At 40.9% G+C, this 20,751-nt stretch overlaps 1 protein-coding gene across 1 annotated transcript in view; it reads left to right on the plus strand.

Annotated features, from left to right (window-relative positions):
- VAPB (VAMP associated protein B and C) overlaps positions 1-12,477 on the plus strand; it is a 30,425-nt gene extending 17,948 nt beyond the window's left edge. The window contains exons 3-6 of the mRNA XM_027710691.2: positions 5,644-5,747; positions 7,963-8,043; positions 9,268-9,444; positions 11,586-12,477. Coding sequence (XP_027566492.1) covers positions 5,644-5,747; positions 7,963-8,043; positions 9,268-9,444; positions 11,586-11,744 — 521 coding nt within the window. The 3' untranslated portion in view covers positions 11,745-12,477. The remainder of the gene's footprint in view (positions 1-5,643; positions 5,748-7,962; positions 8,044-9,267; positions 9,445-11,585) is intronic.
- The last annotated feature ends 8,274 nt before the right edge of the window (positions 12,478-20,751 follow it).

Raw genomic sequence — 20,751 nt, forward strand, 5'->3', positions numbered from 1 at the left:
ATTTTCATGCTGATAATAATTTCAGTAATAAATGATGGTCCTAAATTGCCAGTCCTTTACATTAGCATTATATTTTAAAATGCAAACAGTACACATTCATTGTTCTTCAGGTAATATATTGAGGTAAATTTATAGGTAGATGTTACAGAATTTTGGGTTTACAAGTGTTAATTTTTATTTCCTACAACATTCTAAGCTGGAGTTTAATAGAGCTGTGTATATGGCAGATCTGGTAGGTCCTTTAAACCATGCATGGGACCTAAATTTGGACTTGAAGTTGGCAGTGTCTTTGGTTCTAATCAGCAGATGGGATCCCTTGGATAGGGATCAAAGAGGGGACTCCCGTTAACTTAGAGAACAAAATTGTTTTCAGGTTCACAGAGAGGGGGGAGACGTGTTTAACCTTTGCTTTGGAGTAATGTTGCTTGAGAACAGAGGAGTGATTTTGGAGTTAATGAAGTGAAAAATAAATAGAATTTGTTTCTTTGCCTCTGAATCAGTTATTTTTCAGTCATGTAATTTAAGTCTTGAACAGGGCATAAAAATAGGACTTGAATAAATAGGACTTGAATTCTTCCAGACCTAGTGAAAATACTACTGATGAGAAATTATTAGAATGTAGTTAATTCAGTAGTAACTTCTGGACACTTAAACTAATTGGGCTGTATTTACTATATGCAATCTGTCCTCTTGGAAATTGCTGACTGGCTTTACCAGAGTCACTGATTGCACTGGTTTGTCTCTCCAAAAAATCAGTGCCTGTGGTGGCATGAAGCTCTGGAATGATTTATTAGTTTCTCAGAATGTTACTGACTGCAGCTGAATTTGGGGCAGCCTCATCTCCTTGCAGGGTAGTAACCAGATGCCTTTGTTACACTCCTGTGAAACTAAATCTGTACTAATTTGATGTAAGTATATGAGAAGATATTCTGCCCTGAGACAGAGGCAGCAGTTTGAACATTATTCCACCTTATATGGTACTAATATAATGGCTCACAGAATGCTAGAAGAATAAAGCTTACTTTATTCTAGTGGAGTCTCAAATACTGGCTTCTTATGCCAAATCACAGCTTTTCCTAAATCCCAGCATTTCAGGCCCTGTCAGCATGTGCTGCTCGCTGTGGTGGCAGGTTTGGAGCCCGTGTTTTCACCTGTTATATAATGGCATGTAATTTTAACAGCTCAGTTTATGTAACTGTCGGGGAGCGTATGTGTGTGTGCTGTCAGCTGATGGCTCTGCATGTGCTCGGAAATGCTGGGCAAAGGAGGGCATTTGCACACATTGCCTTTTTGGTAGACACGTGGGATTTCTACAGAGATACCTGATTTTTTTTTCTGAGAGGTTGAAATCTAAATCATGAGTGGATTACAAAGGAAAAGTGGAAAAAACCCTCAGCAGATGCTGGTGAGGTGTGTGAGGGGGGAGAGAGGAAGTGCAGAAGGAACCATCTGTGACAGTGTCCTGCTGAAGAGAGCAGTCTGAACACGCTGCCTGAACACGGAGAGAAGCTGATGTTGGCCTTGGGTCGCTGTCGAATATCCTCGGGAGGAATTTGTACTCTTTTGTGAGCTTGCCTGACTTGGAAAAGGCAGCTGGCATTGCCTTCAGCAGGGATGGAGCTCAGCCCTGTGCTCTGCACTCACAGGGGGGCTGCCCCGTTCCCTCATCCACTGCTGCATTCCCAAACTTTCCCTCGGCAGCATCTCTGCTGTGCCTTCTTCCCATGGACCTCCCAGGACCCTGTAGCCACTACCAAGTTTTGGGTTGGTTGTGCCTCCTTGCTTTAAAAGACTCTGTCTTGGTCTTCACAAATTCAACATTTTTTAGTATTATGGAAATATTTACCGAAATTTTATGTTTGTTTATGTAAACATGGAACAAACATGGAGGGTGCCGTGGATTCTGCCCATTTCTGTAGTTGCAGTGTCCTTCCTCACCTCTGGCAGAGCTGATCAAATTGCACAATGAACTTGAGACTTGCCCCTGGTTGGGGTATTTTATGGAAAGGTGACCTAAATGTGGTAGATTTGATCCATCCAGACCATGAAGAATTGCATGCAGTGTCAGTTGGGAAAATGATCAGTAGAGCTGGAAAAGAAAAATAGATTCACAGAGTGTTGAACGAGCTGCTGGAGAGTGAACAGTGATGTGGTGGATGGAAATGTAATAGCAGGAAGTTACTAGTGACGTTTCTTGAGAATGATTCTTGGTACTAATCTTGTTTAACGCTTTTACAAGTAATTCTGGCACAAAGAGAGAGCACTAAAAACCCTGCTGATGATGTAAAGTTGGGAAGTTATGCAGAAGAACTAGGTGTCCTTGAAGGCTAAAGTGAGACAAACAAAGGATGAGTTTCATTAGAAAAAACTGCAAAATCACATACTTGGAGAATAAAGTACTCCTGCTGTAATTGCAAGCTTGTTAAACAGAGGGGCCTGACTGGGGTGAGCAAGATGCTGACATAATGTGGCTGTGAATAAGGCAAATGCAGTATCACACATCTACATTTGTAGGCAAATATGTAGCAAACAGGCTGATAATGGAAGAGAGAAGAGGGTAGAAATGCTGTTGTGCAAGGCACTAGTAGAATTTCCTGGGTGTATAATTAGAGTAGCTCATGTAGAGGAGTTTGTGCCAGAACAGGTGCAGAGAATGAATGGGGAGCCTGGCCCAGGGAGGACCCACTGAGTCTGGCTTACTGAGTGTGCCAGAAGGCCAAGAGTTGCTGTGATTGATGTCTTGGAGTGCACCAGAAGTAAATGACTCTTCCCCTTCTCTGATATTTAAGCAGAAGGGCAGTATTGGTCCAGGACCAAGTAAACAGGCCATTAATAAATTTAGATGGAAACTAGAGGAAGGTTGCTGACCATCTGAGCTGGGAGACTTTTCTGTTCCTTCTGCTCTTGGAAGGGAAAGGTAGATCCCAGCAGGTGTTAGAGGTAGAATTTTGCCTCCTTCCATGTTCCTTGCTTCAGATTTCCTCTGTTCCTTGAGAAAGCAGATTTACCCTAGGAAAACCAGAAGAGCTTAATGCTTCTGACATTGTCACTAACTTTGCCAGTAAACTGTTCTAGGGGAAAAAAAGAGAATAGTGGGTGGTCAGTGCCTCTCCTGGCTATGTACAGATGGATGAGGGGTATGGCAGGGGTGTGTGAGAAAGCTGGTATCCATTGCTTTAGAAACACTTCAGGATGTACAGTAGGTCAGTCCTTCATGTTTGAATTTTGAGAGAGACAAGTGGGCTCACAAATACAACTTCTCATTCCATTGATCTCAGTGACTGTGCAGCTTTTGCTCAGGGTAGAACACTGCTGGTGCTTCAGCTGGGGGAGAACAGTTGAGAAAGTGTTTAAATACATGTCTCTACCTGATGGATGCTGGTGGTAGTAAACTTGAAGATCATATGAATAATTTTGTTTCTTAAAACTCTGGATTCTGATGAAAGCTGAAGCTTCTGACCAGATGAGATGAGTGATGTGAGGAGGCATTTTGTAGGAACACACTTTTCACGTAGTTTTTGCATAAAGTATGTGGTTTCCATTCAAAACAAAGGAACCACATTCCCAGTAGCAAATTCTCCAGCAATTAGGGCACTTTCATGGAGCTGCTCTTTCACAGAAAGCCCCAGTAGCACGCAAATAAATATTGAAATGATTCAGTTTCCTCTGGAACAAAGTACATATTTTTGAGCTTCCCATCTGGCTTACAAGACATTTGCTGAATAATTTGTGTCAATGTGGCTTTCATGTATTGATCTAAAAATACAAGTGCTAACAAGGTTTGTACTGTGGAGCCCTCTCTTGCTCCTGTGATTCAGTGAATGGAGCTCAGAGCAGCGTTCCAGGACGGATTCAGCTCTGTCACTTGGGGAATCCTGATTTTCAAATGAGCTTATGGATGCACTCAGCAAAGCGGGCTGATAAAACCACAGTCTGTACAAGTTCCATAAACAGTGGATAGTTTTGACTCTCCAGTTGGATCTTGCACATTATGTAGATTTGAAATAATTCAAGTGTCTACTACAGTGAAGAAAAACATGCTGCTGCTTTTCAGCGTGTTGAAATATATGTGTTCTCACAGTGCACTCACTTCTGTTGGGAAAATAGTTTTAAAAGTCCCCTGTTTAATTTGCAAACACTTATTTTGGACTAGTGTTCAATTACTGCAAGGTGAGTTAAAAATGTATAATAATTTTTAAAGCACCTCATCTGAGGGAATTTATTGTCTTCCTTCTCTCCGGGCTTTAAAAGGCATGTGGTTGTTGATGGCCACAGATTGTGTGCATAATAAAGATGGCACAGCCATAACATCCTCTGCTCATTGAGGGAGGCAAATTGCTTTGACTTGCCTGCATTTGCAATAGATGGGATCTTTGGATATTGCTTTTATACAAAAAAACCCTGCAATTAGTGCATATGAATCTGGGCACATAATGTTAATAGCACCAGTACTTGAAAGTAATCCTAATTCTTGAACTGCTTCTCTTTTCAGTGATTGAATTGAGGGACTGAAGTGAGCTCACTGGTCATAAAATGTGAATTTTTATATCATTTTTTGTGTTAGCAGTAATGACAGTATTTAAGAAGCTTCATTTTATTTGAGGGAGTTGGTGGCTTTTTGCAATATCTAATAACATGTTTGTGTAAACTCTGTTGCTTATTTTCACACGTTCTATCTTGTGTTGAAGCCAAACCCGTGTTTGTTAATGTCACAATAACTGAATATCCAGGTGTCATTTGCAAATGTGACCATTGTGATTAAAGAATATTCCATGTAAATTAAATACTTCACTGTCCCCCTTCAAGTTACTTTAACATGTTAGTTCTTTACCCTAAAAGAAAAGACATGGAAACTCCTAATACTATGTAAAAAATGGAATAAAACCCCACACCCCTAAACCTGCTGTTCTTTCCTCTGCCCCCTGAACACAGTCATTTTCTGCATAAGTAAATTCTGGAATGCTTTTGATTTTTAAATGGAGAAAAATACATTCTTGTATACCTTTCAGAGGCAAAGTTTACATCACATTTAACCATTAACTTCCAGCTATAAATTGGTAACAAACGTTCAGTGACTTATTTTTGGAAGTGAAACACTTGTGCTTGATACAAAAGACACCGTGAGGCTCTTAAACTTTGTAGAGGAAATTTCCATGCTGAGCCTGGAACCTGGAGGTTTACAACGTTTGCCTCTGTAGCTTTGCTCAGGGACCATCAGCAACACTGTGTGTACAGCTCATCCAAAGGCTTGTTACTTCTGCCCCGAGGGTGGAGGAAGACAAAAAGATACTGCCTTTGAAAATTTTTCCCTCTGTCCCAGAGGATATGTAAATTATCCCATTTACTATAAATTAGTATTGTTATCCTGCCACAGTTGTGTACAGAATATTGTAGAGTGATCAGCAATTCCAGAATTCTCAGACAGAAGTCTAGACAGGCTGGAGGAGTCTGCTTCTCTTACCTTCTTTCAGAATTTTGGTTTAAAGTGACATTCCTGATCTCAGCTGCTGCTTTGGTCACAAGGATGTACAACTTGAACCCATTTCAATGTTTGATTTCTGAACTCTGGTACCTGTATCATCAGTGCATGACTCTGCATCAGAGCAATATTAATGTGATGTGTTTTGGGGCTTTTTCTTGCAGTGATGCTACAGCCTTTTGACTATGACCCTAATGAGAAAAGTAAACACAAGTTTATGGTTCAGTCTATGTTTGCTCCAGCTGACACTTCAGATATGGAAGCAGTAGTAAGTATTGATATTAATTTAAATAGATTTCTTTCTAACTGTATAATTCTGTAAGTCCTTTTACTGCGTTGCCTGAGGGCTGTTGTCAGTCCACACTGGGATGATCCTTGAAAGCTTTCCCAGATTTCCATCTCTGTGGATTTCAAGGTGTTTTCTGTTTATTTTGAGCCCCAGGAATATTGCACTGAAAGAGACGGTGGCGTGGTTGCTTCCTTGGGAAGCTGCTGTCAGGAATGGGATGCCAAGCCACAAAACAACTAGTTGTAGTTTTTTTTCAATATAACCTTTTTTAGAAAGGCCAACTTGAACTATATATTCTAAGAATACGTAGAATATGTTCTAAGTCTGTGGCATCTTTTATATTTTATGCATCTACTCTCAGTCTCGAGTCTTCCCTTGGGCAGCTGCTTTTCCCAGCAAGAGACAAGAGGATGATTTACAAGTGGTGTATTTTTCTTTATCCCTGCCTATGTCTGCTGTGGCTTTGGCAAATGAAAGGTCCTCGTAGATTTTGTCCCGTGGATTAAAAATGGGAGCAGCAGAAGCAAAGAAAGACAAAAGACATAGAAAGAAGATATCAGGCTACAGGAGGGCAACCTGGAAAGGAACAAACCATTATGTCATCTGCTGCCTTTCCTTTAACAGCAGCATCTGCTACCACAAGAAGGCACAAGGAAGCTTTGGGAGAGCACAGGGTAGCTGTTGAGGACACCATGTAAAAAGGGAAATGGCCATTACCTGAAGTGTGGGACTTGTGTGTGTTTGTGTATGTGTGTTACTTAAAGAAGTAACCCCAGAAAAGCTCAGGGTACATATCATGGCTTTTTAACAGTAGTCTTTACAAGATGGGTCTTCTTCTGAATAGCTTTTTAAGGCTGGGGCACTCTGCAGGGTTAATAATTTCCCTTCTGAAAGAGATTTATGGAACTATATTTGTTTAATGGTCTCAAAATAAGATCCAGTGGGAGAAACAGCTATAGTAATAAAATCTGCATCACTAGAAAGATAAGCCAGTCTGCCTTTCTTTCGAACTCTTTAATTTTTATGAGTTACTTTATACCATGACAAATGTTATTCTGCCGGCAGAGAATGTTTTTAGTACCTAGATGGGCCTTTCAATTTTCCAGAGCTCTCCAGACCCGATACAATTTCTTTTCCTCTAACACTTTGATCAGTTCTCAGTTCTGTTCCCACTCTCCAAAGCTCTTCCCATTCTGGATGAACAGGTGAGCCCAGTTATGGGAGGACTGTAAAGCTTTCAACACTTCCCGAGCAGCCAAGGAGCTCGAAATAGAATTCTGACTTCAGCCCCAGAAGAGCTGGAGTAGGATTCAGCTATTTAGGATGAGTTAAATACTCCTTCAGGTTGCATGGGGTTGGCCATAATTTGACACCTACTTGAGATATGCTGGGAATACCAAGCCACCAGAAGTGTGGTCCCAGTGAAGAGAAGCACGTGAGAACTCCAGGATATGAGTGTGGACACTTCTTGCTGGATATCACTGCTGGGAATAAATCTCTTCACTTCAGGGTTGCAGCTGATACTGAGCAAAGATTTATTACTGTTAATCCCTATTAAAAATATTGCAAGGAAGCTTGTTTATGGTACACTCCCTAGTTGAAGGGGAGAGAAGGTGAGAGGGGAATTATCTCTCTCTGTGTGTAGCACATCTGTTATCGGTCAGACACCGATGCTGAAAAATAAGGAGGTGGAAAACAAGGAAGGGAAAAACAGTCCTGTAGTTTATAACAATTAGGAAAAAAAGCTCGTGTGAAATTTGAAAAGTTTGAATAGGGACTCAGCTGGGCAAAGACTTCAGAACTAACGCTGTGATTGATTTGGGTTTTTGTTATCTTTCCCTTCCTTTGAATTCACCCTTCCTCTTTCCTTTTGTTTTTTTAACCGGGCCCACAGCTCCCCCTATCTCTGCTAATTACTCTGACACAGCTCCCAGTCCTCATAAATTACCTGTGGAGGTTTCAGACTATTTAGAATGATTTGCTTCACAGTGTCTGGTCTGTTTTCACGATGCCAATCAGTCACATATTTGATTTCATTTTTCATCCTGTATGTGGCTAATGGAACATGATAAACACCTGTGGGGTTTTTTTCCCTGAGTAAAATGATGTGATTTGTTTGCATAATACACTGCATTTTCCATCTGCCTTATTATATTGATATGTTTAATACTAAATTAATATTAAATTATTCCAGTGGAAAGAAGCAAAACCAGAAGAACTCATGGATTCGAAACTTAGGTGTGTGTTTGAGCTACCAGCAGAAAATGATAAGCCTGTGAGTATTTTCAGATGCATATGGAGTGATTTAACTTAATACCGCAGTAAATCCTGTAATATGGCATGTTTATGCAGACAGCTCTATAAGCAAAGGACAGAACCCTCTGTTTCACTGCCTGGATGGCATCACCCTTTAAAAACACAGTATAAACTGTTTGAAGTCTTGTTAATCCTTAACGTAGCTGGCAGCTGATTTGAACAGTGTAAGTGCAACAGTAGCACAGAGCAGTCTGAGTCAATCTGTTTTCATTTAGTGAAAGATCACAGGATGAAAAATATTTAAAATAAATATAAAGATGCTGATTGATGGTTGTAAAGCTCAGAGTTTATACTGAATATAGCAGCAATATTATTTGTCTGACCAATGCTCCCCTTTGCTTCTGTGGGACAAATGCTGATTTTAGCAAGTAAATTGGTAGAAAGCTGGTGAGGAAAACACAAATGCAGTTTGGGATTATATTGCAATTAGCAGCTGTAATATTGCAGGATCCTTTTTTGTTAGGGTAATGAACACATTAATTTCTAAGGGAACTGTGTAGTGTCCAGTGTAGAACTGATAATGGTTTGAATAAACTGAGAAATGTTTCCTAATATGCAGGTGCTAAAGGCACAATTGTTCTACCTTGCACTGGACAGCTTGTAATTGGGATTATTTATTGTTTGGGTGGGGAGAGACTGGTTTGGTTTTATGAGGGCCCTTTCCAAAGTGCAGAGCATGGAGAGGATCCAAAAGCAGGAGGGGGAGGAGGGTTTGGAGCTCTGCAGCTTGTTCCCTACCTTGGGTTGCAAGTTCCACCCTCCCCACAGTGCCACAGAAAGAAGGAGAGGTGACAGCCAGGGGGGAGGAGGGAGGAGAGAGGGAACTGCAGCAGGATCCTGGTTCCTGGAGTAGCTGCTGGTGAGGAAAAGGTGAGGAGACCACTGATATCCCATGGGCAGACTGTGAGCAAGTTCCCATTCATCTTGTGAGACCTGGACTGAGGATATTTCCTTTTCTGTGTATGCAGGGACTGGAAAGTCGAGGTCATTCTGTCTGCACTTATTGCTGATTGGTGTTTTCTGTGAGAGCACTAAAGGTTACAGAAAGAAAAATGTTTATTTCTTTTGATACAGGCACGTTTCAGGTGTGCACAGACAATTTTACCTGATCCTCCTCCTAAATATCAGGTGTGTGGTGTGGTGTTAATAACTAACCAAAAATCACTCTGTCCTTTTTTAACAGCATGACATAGAAATAAATAAAATTGTATCCACAACTGCAACAAAGACAGATTCCTCTGTAATGTCTAAATCAATAAGTTCTTCTTTGGATGACACTGAAGTTAAGAAAGTAATGGAAGACTATAAGAGGCTTCAAGTAGAAGTTCAGAGGTTACGGGAGGAGAATAAACAGTTTAAGGTAAAGATATGTGTTGTTTTCTTTTCAGATTTACCCCTTTCCTGAAAAAGAAGCTTTCAACTTAAAGGTTTGGTTCCCTGACCGTAGCACAATATCTGAATATTGTCTATAAAGTAAAAGATAACTTCACTTTTCTCTCTATAAACTGTGGAAAGGTGCTGAAATCAGTGGTTCCTTTGAAAGGAGGTACAAGTGATGCAGTCAGAGAAGCTGATTGAAGGCAACCTGGAGTAATGAATTCCCCCTCTTTTTTTCTTTTCCCACTTAATTTTCTCAGTGTGAATTAATTCAGTGTTGGGTTTGGCCCTGTTCTCCCAAAACCTATGGGAGCTTGAGGGCAGTGTTGTGCAAATACTGAGTGTTTTAATGATTGCACCTGTAATAAGCCACTGAAAAGGCCAAATTAAGACAGATTAATGGGAAATGTGCTCCCTGTCATATCCAGCACATCGCTGGGAAGTTGAGCAGTTGAGCAGCCTTTACCACTGTGCTGAAAAACTCTTTTTGCAGCAGTTTCATTAGTTTTAAGTGTCTGGTTCCATAGATATCAGCACCAATGAACATTTAGATTTTGTGACTATTGCAGCCCAGCTGAAGGAATTCTGTTCTGTCAGCTCTGGCTGATGCATGAAGAAATACTTTAAACCAGTTTTGTTTTGCACAGAAATAACACACATAATACAACAGTAACGTGCCCTTAACTTCTCCTTGTGTTCTTGTTTTGCCAGCAACTCATAACTATAAGTACTGTATGATTTTAGTTAATTTTTTTGCAAGTCAGTCTTGAATAAACACTCTACAGGAGCTATCTAGAATTGAGCTGATGTCTCACAGTAACATCCTGAACTGGTGAGCTCTTTGTCCCCTTTGTGGAGTGCAGAAACATCTGTAAAACATCAGAAAGCAGTGCTAAATCACTGGCAGCTCCCAGGTGCTCTCAGTGTCAGGCCAGAGTCAGTCAGGAGGAAGTTAAAATATTTCAGATGGAAACTTGTTGTTTCTAGCAGTGAAATTACTATATATGTAAACAACATTTTATTTATTTACAGAAGATGGTTGTCCCCGTCCAGACTTAGAGCAGCAGTGGGGTATCAGGTGGCCTGTGACTTAATGAGTAAATAAATAAATTAATTAATAAATAAGTTATCCAGAATGTTCAGGTGTCCCTTTAAATTCAAAAGCAAGAAACACTGACATACCCTGAGCCTTTTGAATTTCACTTATCTACAGTTTTTAAGGCTGCAGTAACTTTTATTCCAATGTTGAGTGGTTTTTTTATGTATAGTCTGGAGGCTTTTGCTTCAGTATCTTATACTTTTGCACTGTAATATTGTATCACATTAAGAAGTCTAACACTTGCTTCAGCTGGACACAAATTAGGTCACAAAAGGCTTCTTTTACCCTCTCCTGAAGTGCTCTGAGTGTGTGTGTGCGTGGACTGGAGTGTGCTAACACTTAGGTGTGCTGCACAACACTTTAGGTAAAGCTGGGGAGCATCATCTCCCCTTGAAATGATAATATTTGGTGGTGTTACATTGTTTTGTCTCATTCATCTTTCAATCAAGTGAGCTGTCAAGCTCGTACCAAGAAAATATCCTAATTATTGCCATTAGTTACGTGTCAAAATGTCAGCATTAGTGTGATGGGGGAAATAGATTTCCCTTCAAAGGCTGGGAAAATTTGCTTGTGATATCTGACATCTGACTGGGGGAATGATGAGTGTAATTGCCTTAGGTTGTGAAAAATATGCAACTTTATCTTAGTTATATTGAAAAATGTTTTCCCCAGGAGCACTTTATGTGCTTACAGGGCAAGAAAAGCATCTTCAGGCCATCCCCTCCATCATTCCTGAGTTCTGAAGCTGTCTCTAGACTTTGGACAGGAATGGCTTCCCCATTCTTCCCCTGTTTTAGCAGGAGGAAACTTCCAAGAGCTTGTGGCTTTTGCTCTACCTCTCAAGTAGATACAGAATTCCTCTCCTACCTCACTAGCCTTCCCTTCTCAAGATTGTTTAGGAACTAGAGCTCTAAATTAGCTGTAAATTACCTTTCACCTATTGTGTAACACCCACCTAAATAAGTATGGTAAAGGGTGAATGTTTGAAGCTTTTTTCATTAATTAATCAATATATCTCCCTTTAGGAAGAAGATGGACTGCGGATGAGGAAGGTACCCCAACCAAACAACCCAATCTCTCCTTCTGCAGCTGCTGTCAAGGATGAAGGGCTCAGCTCCAGACTACTTGCTTTGGTGGTTTTGTTCTTTGTCTTTGGTGTAATTATAGGAAAAATAGCCTTGTAGAGGCAGCATGCTGGAAATTGTAAATTGGTTTGATGGTTCTGCCATATCATTGGATTAAATTTATTCATAACAATGTTTAAAAAAAAAAAAATTAATGTATGACATCTCACAGGTCTTGCCTTTAAATTACCCCTGCACAAATACTATGTAACATAATCTAGAAAGTTTAAAATGTACGATGAGCGAATGAATGAAAGAGAATACGCTTCAGTGATGAGGGGGGGGAGAAAATCCTGATTTAACACTACAATGGAATATTGTATATGTCATTTTAAACATTCTTAGACCCTGGTACATGTTGCTGGATTACCTCTTTTTAAAAAAAAAAAAAAAAAAAAAAAGGAAAACTAGAAAAAAAAAAAAACAAACAACCTCTTCCTCCACTGCTGGAGCTGGCCCTCGGGATGTTTGGAGCTGGGTTAGGCAGGAGGTGTTGATAACTTCTGTAAAATACGTTAATCCACCATTCTGCTCATAAATTTAACAGTTTTCTGTCAGTGTCTTCAGCTCTGTGCAAGTTACCAATTCCTTTGGCACTTACTGAGTAGTGAGAAGCTGCAAAGAGTCGTGTGTGGCCACGCTGAGTGTGCTGGGCAGCACCGAGGGGCTCGTGCTGACGGTGGGACGCGCTTGGGATAAGGGGGCGATGCCTTGCTCTCACCAAGGGACCAAGCTACACTGCTGTTGGTTCATTTAGTTGAATTAAAAATGTTATTCAGAGATGTTTAATGCATATTTGACTTATTTAATGTATTTCATCTCATGTTTCCTTCTTGTCACAAAATCGACTAATCCTACGTGGTGTGAAAAGGCACCTGTTTAAAGCCAGTGACTAGAACTAAAAATTTGCTGCTGTAGTGGTGCAAGATTCTTCTGCCTCCTGGTGTTTTGGGCACTACACAGTTGTTGGGAGTTCTGATCATCTGAGCATTGGGGAAAACAGTGGTCAGGAAACTCGTTTTTGTATGTAAATAAGTCTATCTAGGGGAAAAAAAATATTAGTAGTAAACTAGTCCTATGCCGTAAAAGACCAATCCTGTTTGACTATGTAGCATCTTAAAAAAAAAAAGAAAAAGAAAAGAAAAATTAAATAAAGCCCCCAAATTAATGTTTCCTTTGTTACTTTTGTCCTGTTCTCACAGTTTTAGAGGTGGGGAGGAAACAGTGTTCTCTTGTCAGCTTTGTTTATGGCATAAGGAAACTTTGTTTCAGGGTGATTGGTTTTTTTTTTCCAGACTAATTTTAAGATCAATCCAAACCACCCCAGCAGGAGTCTGGTACACAAAAGTGTTGTTCAGAGTAACCCTGTTGGCTGCTGAGGTACAAGGTAACATCCCACTTTACAGGTTAGTTGGGTTCAGCAGTTAAAAGACACTTGACAGCACATTCAGATTAAGGTGAAGGTAATTTTGTTTCTAAGCTTTTAGCACAAGGTGTGTGAACTCAGTGTGCTTTAACATGATGGATTTGGTAGGTGAAATAGTTTTGGAGGAGGTGAATTCACATATCTTCTTAAATGGTAGACCCAAAAACCAGTGGTGTCAAAATTTTTTGTGAGTATTTCATGATTAAGATAAGCCTTTTAAAAGTGACTTCTGTCATTCCTTCCTTATTGCTGTGATTCCATGAGAAAGCTGTTGGGGCTGCAGCCTGTCTGCTGCACTCCTTGACCTTTATGTTTGTCCCACTTGTGTCTCAAGGGTTTCCTTCTTTGCAAGTGCAAATAAGTGAAATTTTTACTTGAGGCTTAAGAAGAAAATAGGTGGAAAAAAACTATAACCGGTGTGTTCAGCCTGTGAACACGACTCTGGAAGTACTTGTAGAAGATTGAGCAGAAAAGGAGAGGTGTATTTTTAGCATTTTAAAGTGCTGGTGGCTTCTCTGCTCAGGAGGGAAGGGACAGAGCTAGTGCAGCCTTCCTGCAAAGGGCAGGGAAGGTGGGAGTGAGCTGGGAAGAAGGAAGCAGTGAGTTCAGTGGGACACATTGGGCAGAACTTATCAAGACAAAGATACTTTTTGGACAGGATGAGTAAAGAAAACTTTTAAATGAAACACTGTAAAAGAGCCTTTTCAGAAAGACAAGGTTGTAAGTGATGTTGCAAAATTAGTTTCCGTGACTTTGAAGAATGTATTTGAGAAAACCTTTACTGAGCTGTGAAGTAGTTTTTTTTTTCAGAGACTGTATCTTGATCTCACTCTTGTAAGAAAAGCTAAATTCCTGATTTGCTTTAAAAAATAAATTTTTTGAGGGCCCTTTCTGCTAAAAAACAGACTGAAAAAAAGGTTGGTTAAAAAAAAAAATCACTGTCTTTGCAGAGTAAAGGGGAGAGGATCAAAGCTTTGAGCTGGTCTGCTGTGAGTAAATGTGTATTAATATTCAGGTAAATTGTACACACACTGTGAGGAGGCACAGGGCAAAGGCAGCAGCACGTGTGTCCTCCTCCAGTGTTCAGTGGTCACTTCTTAGTGATCTCTGACAGCCTGGGACTTTAAATCATCCATGAGCAAAGTTGTCCTGGTGTTTTGCACTCCAGGATTATAAAGAGGTCCCAGAAAACACTCTCATGCTTTGCCAGATTCCCTAAAAACACGTGATCAAGGAGACCAGCAGAGGATCTGTTGGTAAAGACTGTAACCTGCAGTTGGGGCTGACCCACATCGTCGGTCCTAAACAAGACTCTGAATTTAACTGCTTATCTTTTGGAATTTAATGAAATTCTGAGGTCTTCCCTCACCATTTCTGACAGCCCTGAATTGTCTGGGTGACGCTTTGCTTTTGCTGAGCTTAAAATAAAATAGCTGATCAGTGGGATCCCCACTGCCTGTCTGTCTGACCAAACCCTTCTGTCATAGGCAGTAGAAAGAAATGATAAGTACTTCTTTTCTTCATAAAAGGCCAGTCTGTAGATACAGTGCAAAAATATATTGGATAGATGTTCTTAAATCACCTGGACCTTTTGTAAGTCTTTCCTTCCATGACAACACCAGAGCAAATGTTTTCATTAAGTATTCATATTTTGGAGGACATTGTACATCTTAGGAAGTTATGCATGAAACACAGGGTTTCTAAATAAGATTATTGTCTGGGGTCCTCACACAACAACAGATGTTAGAAAACTGTGATTGATACATGATAGTAGAAATCAAGTTATTGCTAATCTAGTTATTGTCCTTGCTGTTATTTTAAGATGACCACTTGCACATACATTTATTGCTAATTTTTTTAAGAGCCAGTAGAGGCTGCTTGGTGCACTCCTCGGGCAAATTTGATATGAATAGGTGTACAAAATATCTTGAAGCCTAGTGCTGGGAAACGAGTGGAAAATGGTTTCTACTATTTTTATGTAGTTATCCACATCTTAAGGCAAATACTGTGTGCATGAATGATCGTAAGTATTGCTGTGCATTGGCAGTTGTCAGCTGGGACTGCACAGCTGGAACATGTGGGAGCCAGAACCCAACTCAGGTTACTGTGGAATAGCCCTTGGGGTTGGAGAACAAGATCATGCCATGTCTGTCATGTTGAGGGGGATTGATGTACCATAATGTCATTTTCTAAAAATACAGGATTGTAATAGCTTGATGGTGGTATTCCATGTGACTTTTTCCTCCTGAAATGCTGTTAGTGGGATAAAGTTGGAACTTCACTTTGCAAATCACTATAGAGTTTCTTGTCACCAATAAACTCGGAAGGGTTTCTATTCTCTGCACATGTGAACTTGCAGTTCTTGTCAGCGTGTTTGCATCGTGGTGTGCACAGAGTGGATCATTCACCTCTCAAGATACTTGAGGCTGCAATTCCCCACTGGAAGAAAACTATCATCCCTTTTCTTCAAAAAATTAATTTTCTCTTAATTGGAACGTCCTTAATTCCCAGGCACAGTAGTGACTTAACTGTAGTACTCTTAACTTTAGAAACAATGCTTCTCTTGCTCTGCGTGGTGACCTGAAATACCATGTCCTGAGTTCTGCTTTCCATATAAAGGAACTGAGAAAAAAACACAGCCAAAAATCCCTCTGTTTGAAATGAAAACCCATGTAAAAGAACACTCTGAACCTCCTGTTTGTTGTGGCTGGGTCACAGCTGCACTAGGACTGCACAGCAGCGAGGAGGCCTGGAGAGCTGCTGTTCCATGGATTGGGAATGGCTGAGCATCCACTGCCCAAATCCTCAAGTGAGCAAGTTGAGATGGGACAGGTGGTGAGTGGAGTTCAGTGTATGTATTTGAGCTTTTGTTTTTGAAGTCAGAAACACTAATACAAACAGAAGGTCATGTGTAGAGTGAGACTAGTTCAGTACCGTCTGTGTAGGTGACTGTTCTTTGGAATCAGACACGTCTGCAAACCTAATTTACTAATTAGAAAATATCTGTACAAAGCAGTGTTTAGGCATTTTAGAGACAAAAGGACACACTGAGCAAGGCTATTTGTTTTACAGTGAAACCTTGTTCTCAAACTCAGCTTCATGAAGAGCTGACAGGGGGATCCAGTGCTGGTATAAATCATCTGTTACAGTTAGATAAATCATGGCATTTATTGTTCTAGCAGGGCAATACTGATCCTTTAACCATGTCCAATTAAGTTTTTATATTACTCTGACAGCTCCATGTATTCTGATCACTTTGTCCAATGTGTGTCAGTGCAACAGTGACACTTCTCATTGTGCTGCTCCTCACTTTTATTTTGATAAGCTTCAGAGAACAAAGTAATTGTGTGTTTCCACTGCTCAGCTATAAAATTTGTTTGTTTTATTAATGGGTTGATTTTTTTTTTAACTGGATAATTGAAGATTACTTTTAAAATAACCCAAGTAAGAGCCAGCCAGGAATCTCTTGCACATCCTATTCTAATGAGCACAGACCTGCACACTTGCAAAGTGACCATGGGCCTGTCATTCATTCCGCTGCTCCCTGTGGCTTCATTTCCTGCTAAAGAACTACTTTCATGTTTCTACTTGAAGAGTAAAACTTTTTGAAACCTTTCCTAAACTTCCACATAGATCTCTTTGCCTCCCAGCCCAGGCCTGAGTTTGTCCCGAAGCCTCTGTGTGAGTGGAAGTACAAAAGGAACGCGGGGCCTGCGAGCGCAGAAACAAAGCTGCTTTTCCTTGAAGCAAACTTGAACTTTGGATCTTTTCTCCTGTGATCTGTCATTAGAAAATGGCCTTTTCCAGATGGCAAAACAAAAGAAGTTAAGAAAACAAATGAATTAAGAAGAATTAATTGAAGCTGCCTATTACAAGTTGACATTATCCATCTGGCATTTCTGTTTATGTTTCTGCATCGGTACATTTCATTCTGATTTAATAAGTTCCTAATTTTGTGGGGAGTTTTTTTAAGATTTCGAAGTGCCTATGAGGAACAGCCCGTAGTGAAGTATTGTTCCCAGTTTAGCTGTACATTTTTTTAATCAAATCTTTTTCTTTAGTGGATAAACTCACAAGATTAGAAAAGCCTCTTGAACTCCCTCATGTTTGAGTTGGCAAATTTCCTACACACAATTATCCACACAGAGCTACTTCTAAAAGACCTTTATTAAGGCTCTACAAAGTCAAGCACTCAGGAATTAGGAAATGGCAGAACCAGGTTTGTGCACTGGTAGTTTGGCCACTCTGTGTGAGGACAGTGCAGTATCTGGTCAGTACCTGGTCAGAAAGTGAGATGAGGCTGCTCAGAAGTTGTCTAAAACTCCCAGCTTTGTGTGCCTGGCCATATAGAGGCTCTCTTAAGTATAATTAGATTTTTAAAAGTGGAACTTAAAATGTGGAACTGGGTGTAACCCACGTGCGTGTCAGGAGGGAATCCTTTGTGTTCTGTGTGTGGACACTCATTCCTGACTTGAGCTCCCGATGTGTAACTTGGAGCTGAAGCAGCAATTTTCATTTCCACATTTCACTGGGAGGCCACACACAAGTGTGATTGGAGCCAGGAATCTTTGCTTCAGTTTTGAGCCCAAAAGAGCATTTCTGTGAAGGCTGGAGACTCTGCTGCCCATCCTCCTTTCTGATCTGTTCTGCCTGAGCTGTCAAATCTCACTCCACTCCCTCCCTCAGCGCTTTGGTTCAGGCCAACTCATCCTTGTTCCTTCCCTGCTCCTTGGCAGAGAAATCCACGTTCAGCTGAGCATCTTTAACTGGCTTTCCTTCCCTGCTGCCTGCTTGTTTTCCATCTGGGTTTTTCTTCCCATCACCCTGCCAGTGTTGCTTTTCCCTGCCTGCCTGTCCCAGACTTCTGGCCCCCAGAGCACTGTGGCTGCACCTGGGCTGCCTGGCAGAGACATGGATGTCTCACTGCTCCTGGATGCCTTTTCCCATCCTGGATAACCACTCACCTTCTGCTTCCTCTGTGATCAAATTTGTGCCTCCTTCCTCTTCACTCTGTGTAGAGTTTGGAGCAATGAGTCTTGTCACCCATCTCCTTTCTGTCTCCAGCTTCTTCCTGCTGTTCCAGGGCAGTATATTTATTTATAGTATGCAACAGGCTTTTATATTTCATCTGGATTGTTTATCAAATGAAGCAGTAGCTCAATGCTGTTAATGTATCCAAAAATGTTTTGAAACTTTTTTGTGTGTTTTGTTTCAGTTTAAGAATTGTTTGGGAAATCAGCGATGCAAAGATGCATTCAGAGGTATTTTAAAGAGAGGGGCATGAGGGTGGTTAATTGGAAAAATAAGTTGCTGTTAATTGAGCTGTGAAGAGATTGTCAGGACTGTGTTTGTCTGGCAAACTTGGCTCCTGCTTTAAACTTTTGCACCTGCTAAAGAAGCAGAAAATTGGAAAGGCAGCTTGTCTGAGGAGCTCGTGGTGGTAAAGAAGGTACTGAAGGCTCAGGCTCAGTGCAGGAAGGCAGAAAATGTATTGAGAAACTGTTTGGAAGTTATTTTATTTTTCTTTGCTTTTTGGAGTTGTTAAAAAATGATTAAACTTTTGGAACGTATTCCAAAAGAAGTGAATGGAGGAGAGTTTTCTAAGACACATGTGCCTGTTACCATCAACTTCCAGCTGGTACAAACCTGCCAGCACGTGTTAGCTTGGGTTTTCTTCACAGGAACAATAAAAGGGTATTTATTTGTTTGGTAGTTGAAAAGAAGCCAGTAATCGTGATTAATGCTCGTGGTCTATGTCTTAGACCTGGTTTTTTTTAATGCAGTGTTAGACATGAAAGATGAAGTTATTTGGTTTTGTCTTGTGTATGTCAGATAAAGATAAATGAATCACAGAACTCAAGCTGGAATCCTGATTACAGTGGAGCTCAGCACAGAACCATGTGAGCTTCTAATAAATGTAATTGCTGCTTCAAAAGGGCATAGCTGAGCAAATTTCATATCAGATTTGGTAGTGGGGAAGAAATTAGATGGAAAACTGAATTAGAATTGGCAGTTTTCTAAGTGAAAGGTATTAAATGGCCAAAAACCCAATAATTTTGCAGTCGAGAGGGGGGACAGCTTTGGCTAACTGCCCATCCTGCTTCAGTGGTGAAATGAAGGGAAAAATTAGATGGAAACTAATATAAAACAAATGAGGAAAAGGGAAGCAGACAGCAATCCATTCAAAATGGGAGTTAGAAAGTGCAGAAAATGAATAAGGAAAGCACTAACCAAAGGGAAAGCAAACCATGTGGGTTGGAGTGCTCAGAGAGGGCGATGAAGAGCTGGAGTTCAGGGGAAATCTTTGCCGTAGGATAAGGACTGTTAATAGGTGCAGGGGGTAAAACCTGGTGATGATGTCAGAGGACTGGAAAGGTGATGTCCTTCCTTAGCAACGCTCAGTATTTCGAATAACAGGCAGGCCTTGAAGCCCTGGCTCAGTGTTTGTAAGGGAGGAGCCTGGGGCAGTCTCGGGGCTGCTGCTGAGGGTGGTGAGCAGGACAGGACAGCCAGTGTGAGAGCCCTGGGAAGGGATGGAAGAGGAGATGGATGTTCCTGAAGGAGTGTGATCCAAGTCCTCTCATTCTCTTTGGTTTTCAGTTCTCTTTGGGGTTAGAGTCTGCCTGGGCCCCTGCAAAGCTCCATGTTTCCTGACAATCACACGTTGCTGAAGTTCAAAGGGAACCACAGTGAAATGGGGATGCTCAGGGGGATTCTGTGGGGACCTGGCAGATTCAGTGGTTCCAGATCACTGATGAAAACATACAAAACCACTACTGATAAAATAGTAACATGGCAAAAATATCCCTACCAGGACCAGAGTGAATAACAGCTCCATGTACATTCCCAGTGCAGTCCCAGGGTAAAAGACAAATGAATACGAATATGTTCTTGTTTTAATTACTGTTAGCTGTAAGTGATTATCCTTCTGTATGTCTCAGCTGTGAGAGCTGGGAATTTTGGATGCAGTTTGGATATTTACATTTTAAAAGAGAAGCTGGGTAATTGGAATGGAATCAAAAAAAGAAGAGATGCAGAAATTACTGGTGGAGTGTGAAAATGCCTTAGAGAGGGTGAGAGAGAAAACTCAGTTGGCTGAGCTTTTCTACCAAAGTTGAGGCTGTCTTGATTACAGTGCACAAATACCTTCACAGGGAGAAAACACTGAACACTGCAGCTCTCTGAGCATAAAAAGAGCAACACAAGAATCACCGACTGGCAGTGGAAGCCAGGCAAATTCAAATTGGGAAAAGGCACAAATTCTTAAGAGAGAATAACTGTGTAATTTAGGAATGTGTCTTCAAAAACTGTGAACAGAACAATAAAAGTTATGATATTTATGCAAATAGGTCTTTCATGGCTTTTTTTTCCTTTCAGAAGTATCCTTAAGGGGGGAGGAGGGGGGAAACAGGACAAAGAGGCTCCTGATGAGGTTTCCCTAGGGAAGTTCAGTCAGAGTTGTGGAGCTGGTGCTGCTGGAGCCAGTGGTACCTGAGCTGCTGCAGGGCAGGGCAGAGCTTTCTCAAGGCCTTGTTGCTGTTGCATAAGTGTGTGATGTTGTCTTGCACCGTTTTATATCATGTTAATCCCATCCCCACCTGAAAAGGATCTGTGTGGACTTGAGCTTTTATGCCATGTGGC

This window comes from Pipra filicauda, unplaced genomic scaffold (assembly GCF_003945595.2).
Source record: "Pipra filicauda isolate LSUMZ 115617 unplaced genomic scaffold, ASM394559v2 scaffold13_size5146498_pilon, whole genome shotgun sequence".
Classification (NCBI taxonomy): Eukaryota; Metazoa; Chordata; class Aves; order Passeriformes; family Pipridae; genus Pipra; species Pipra filicauda.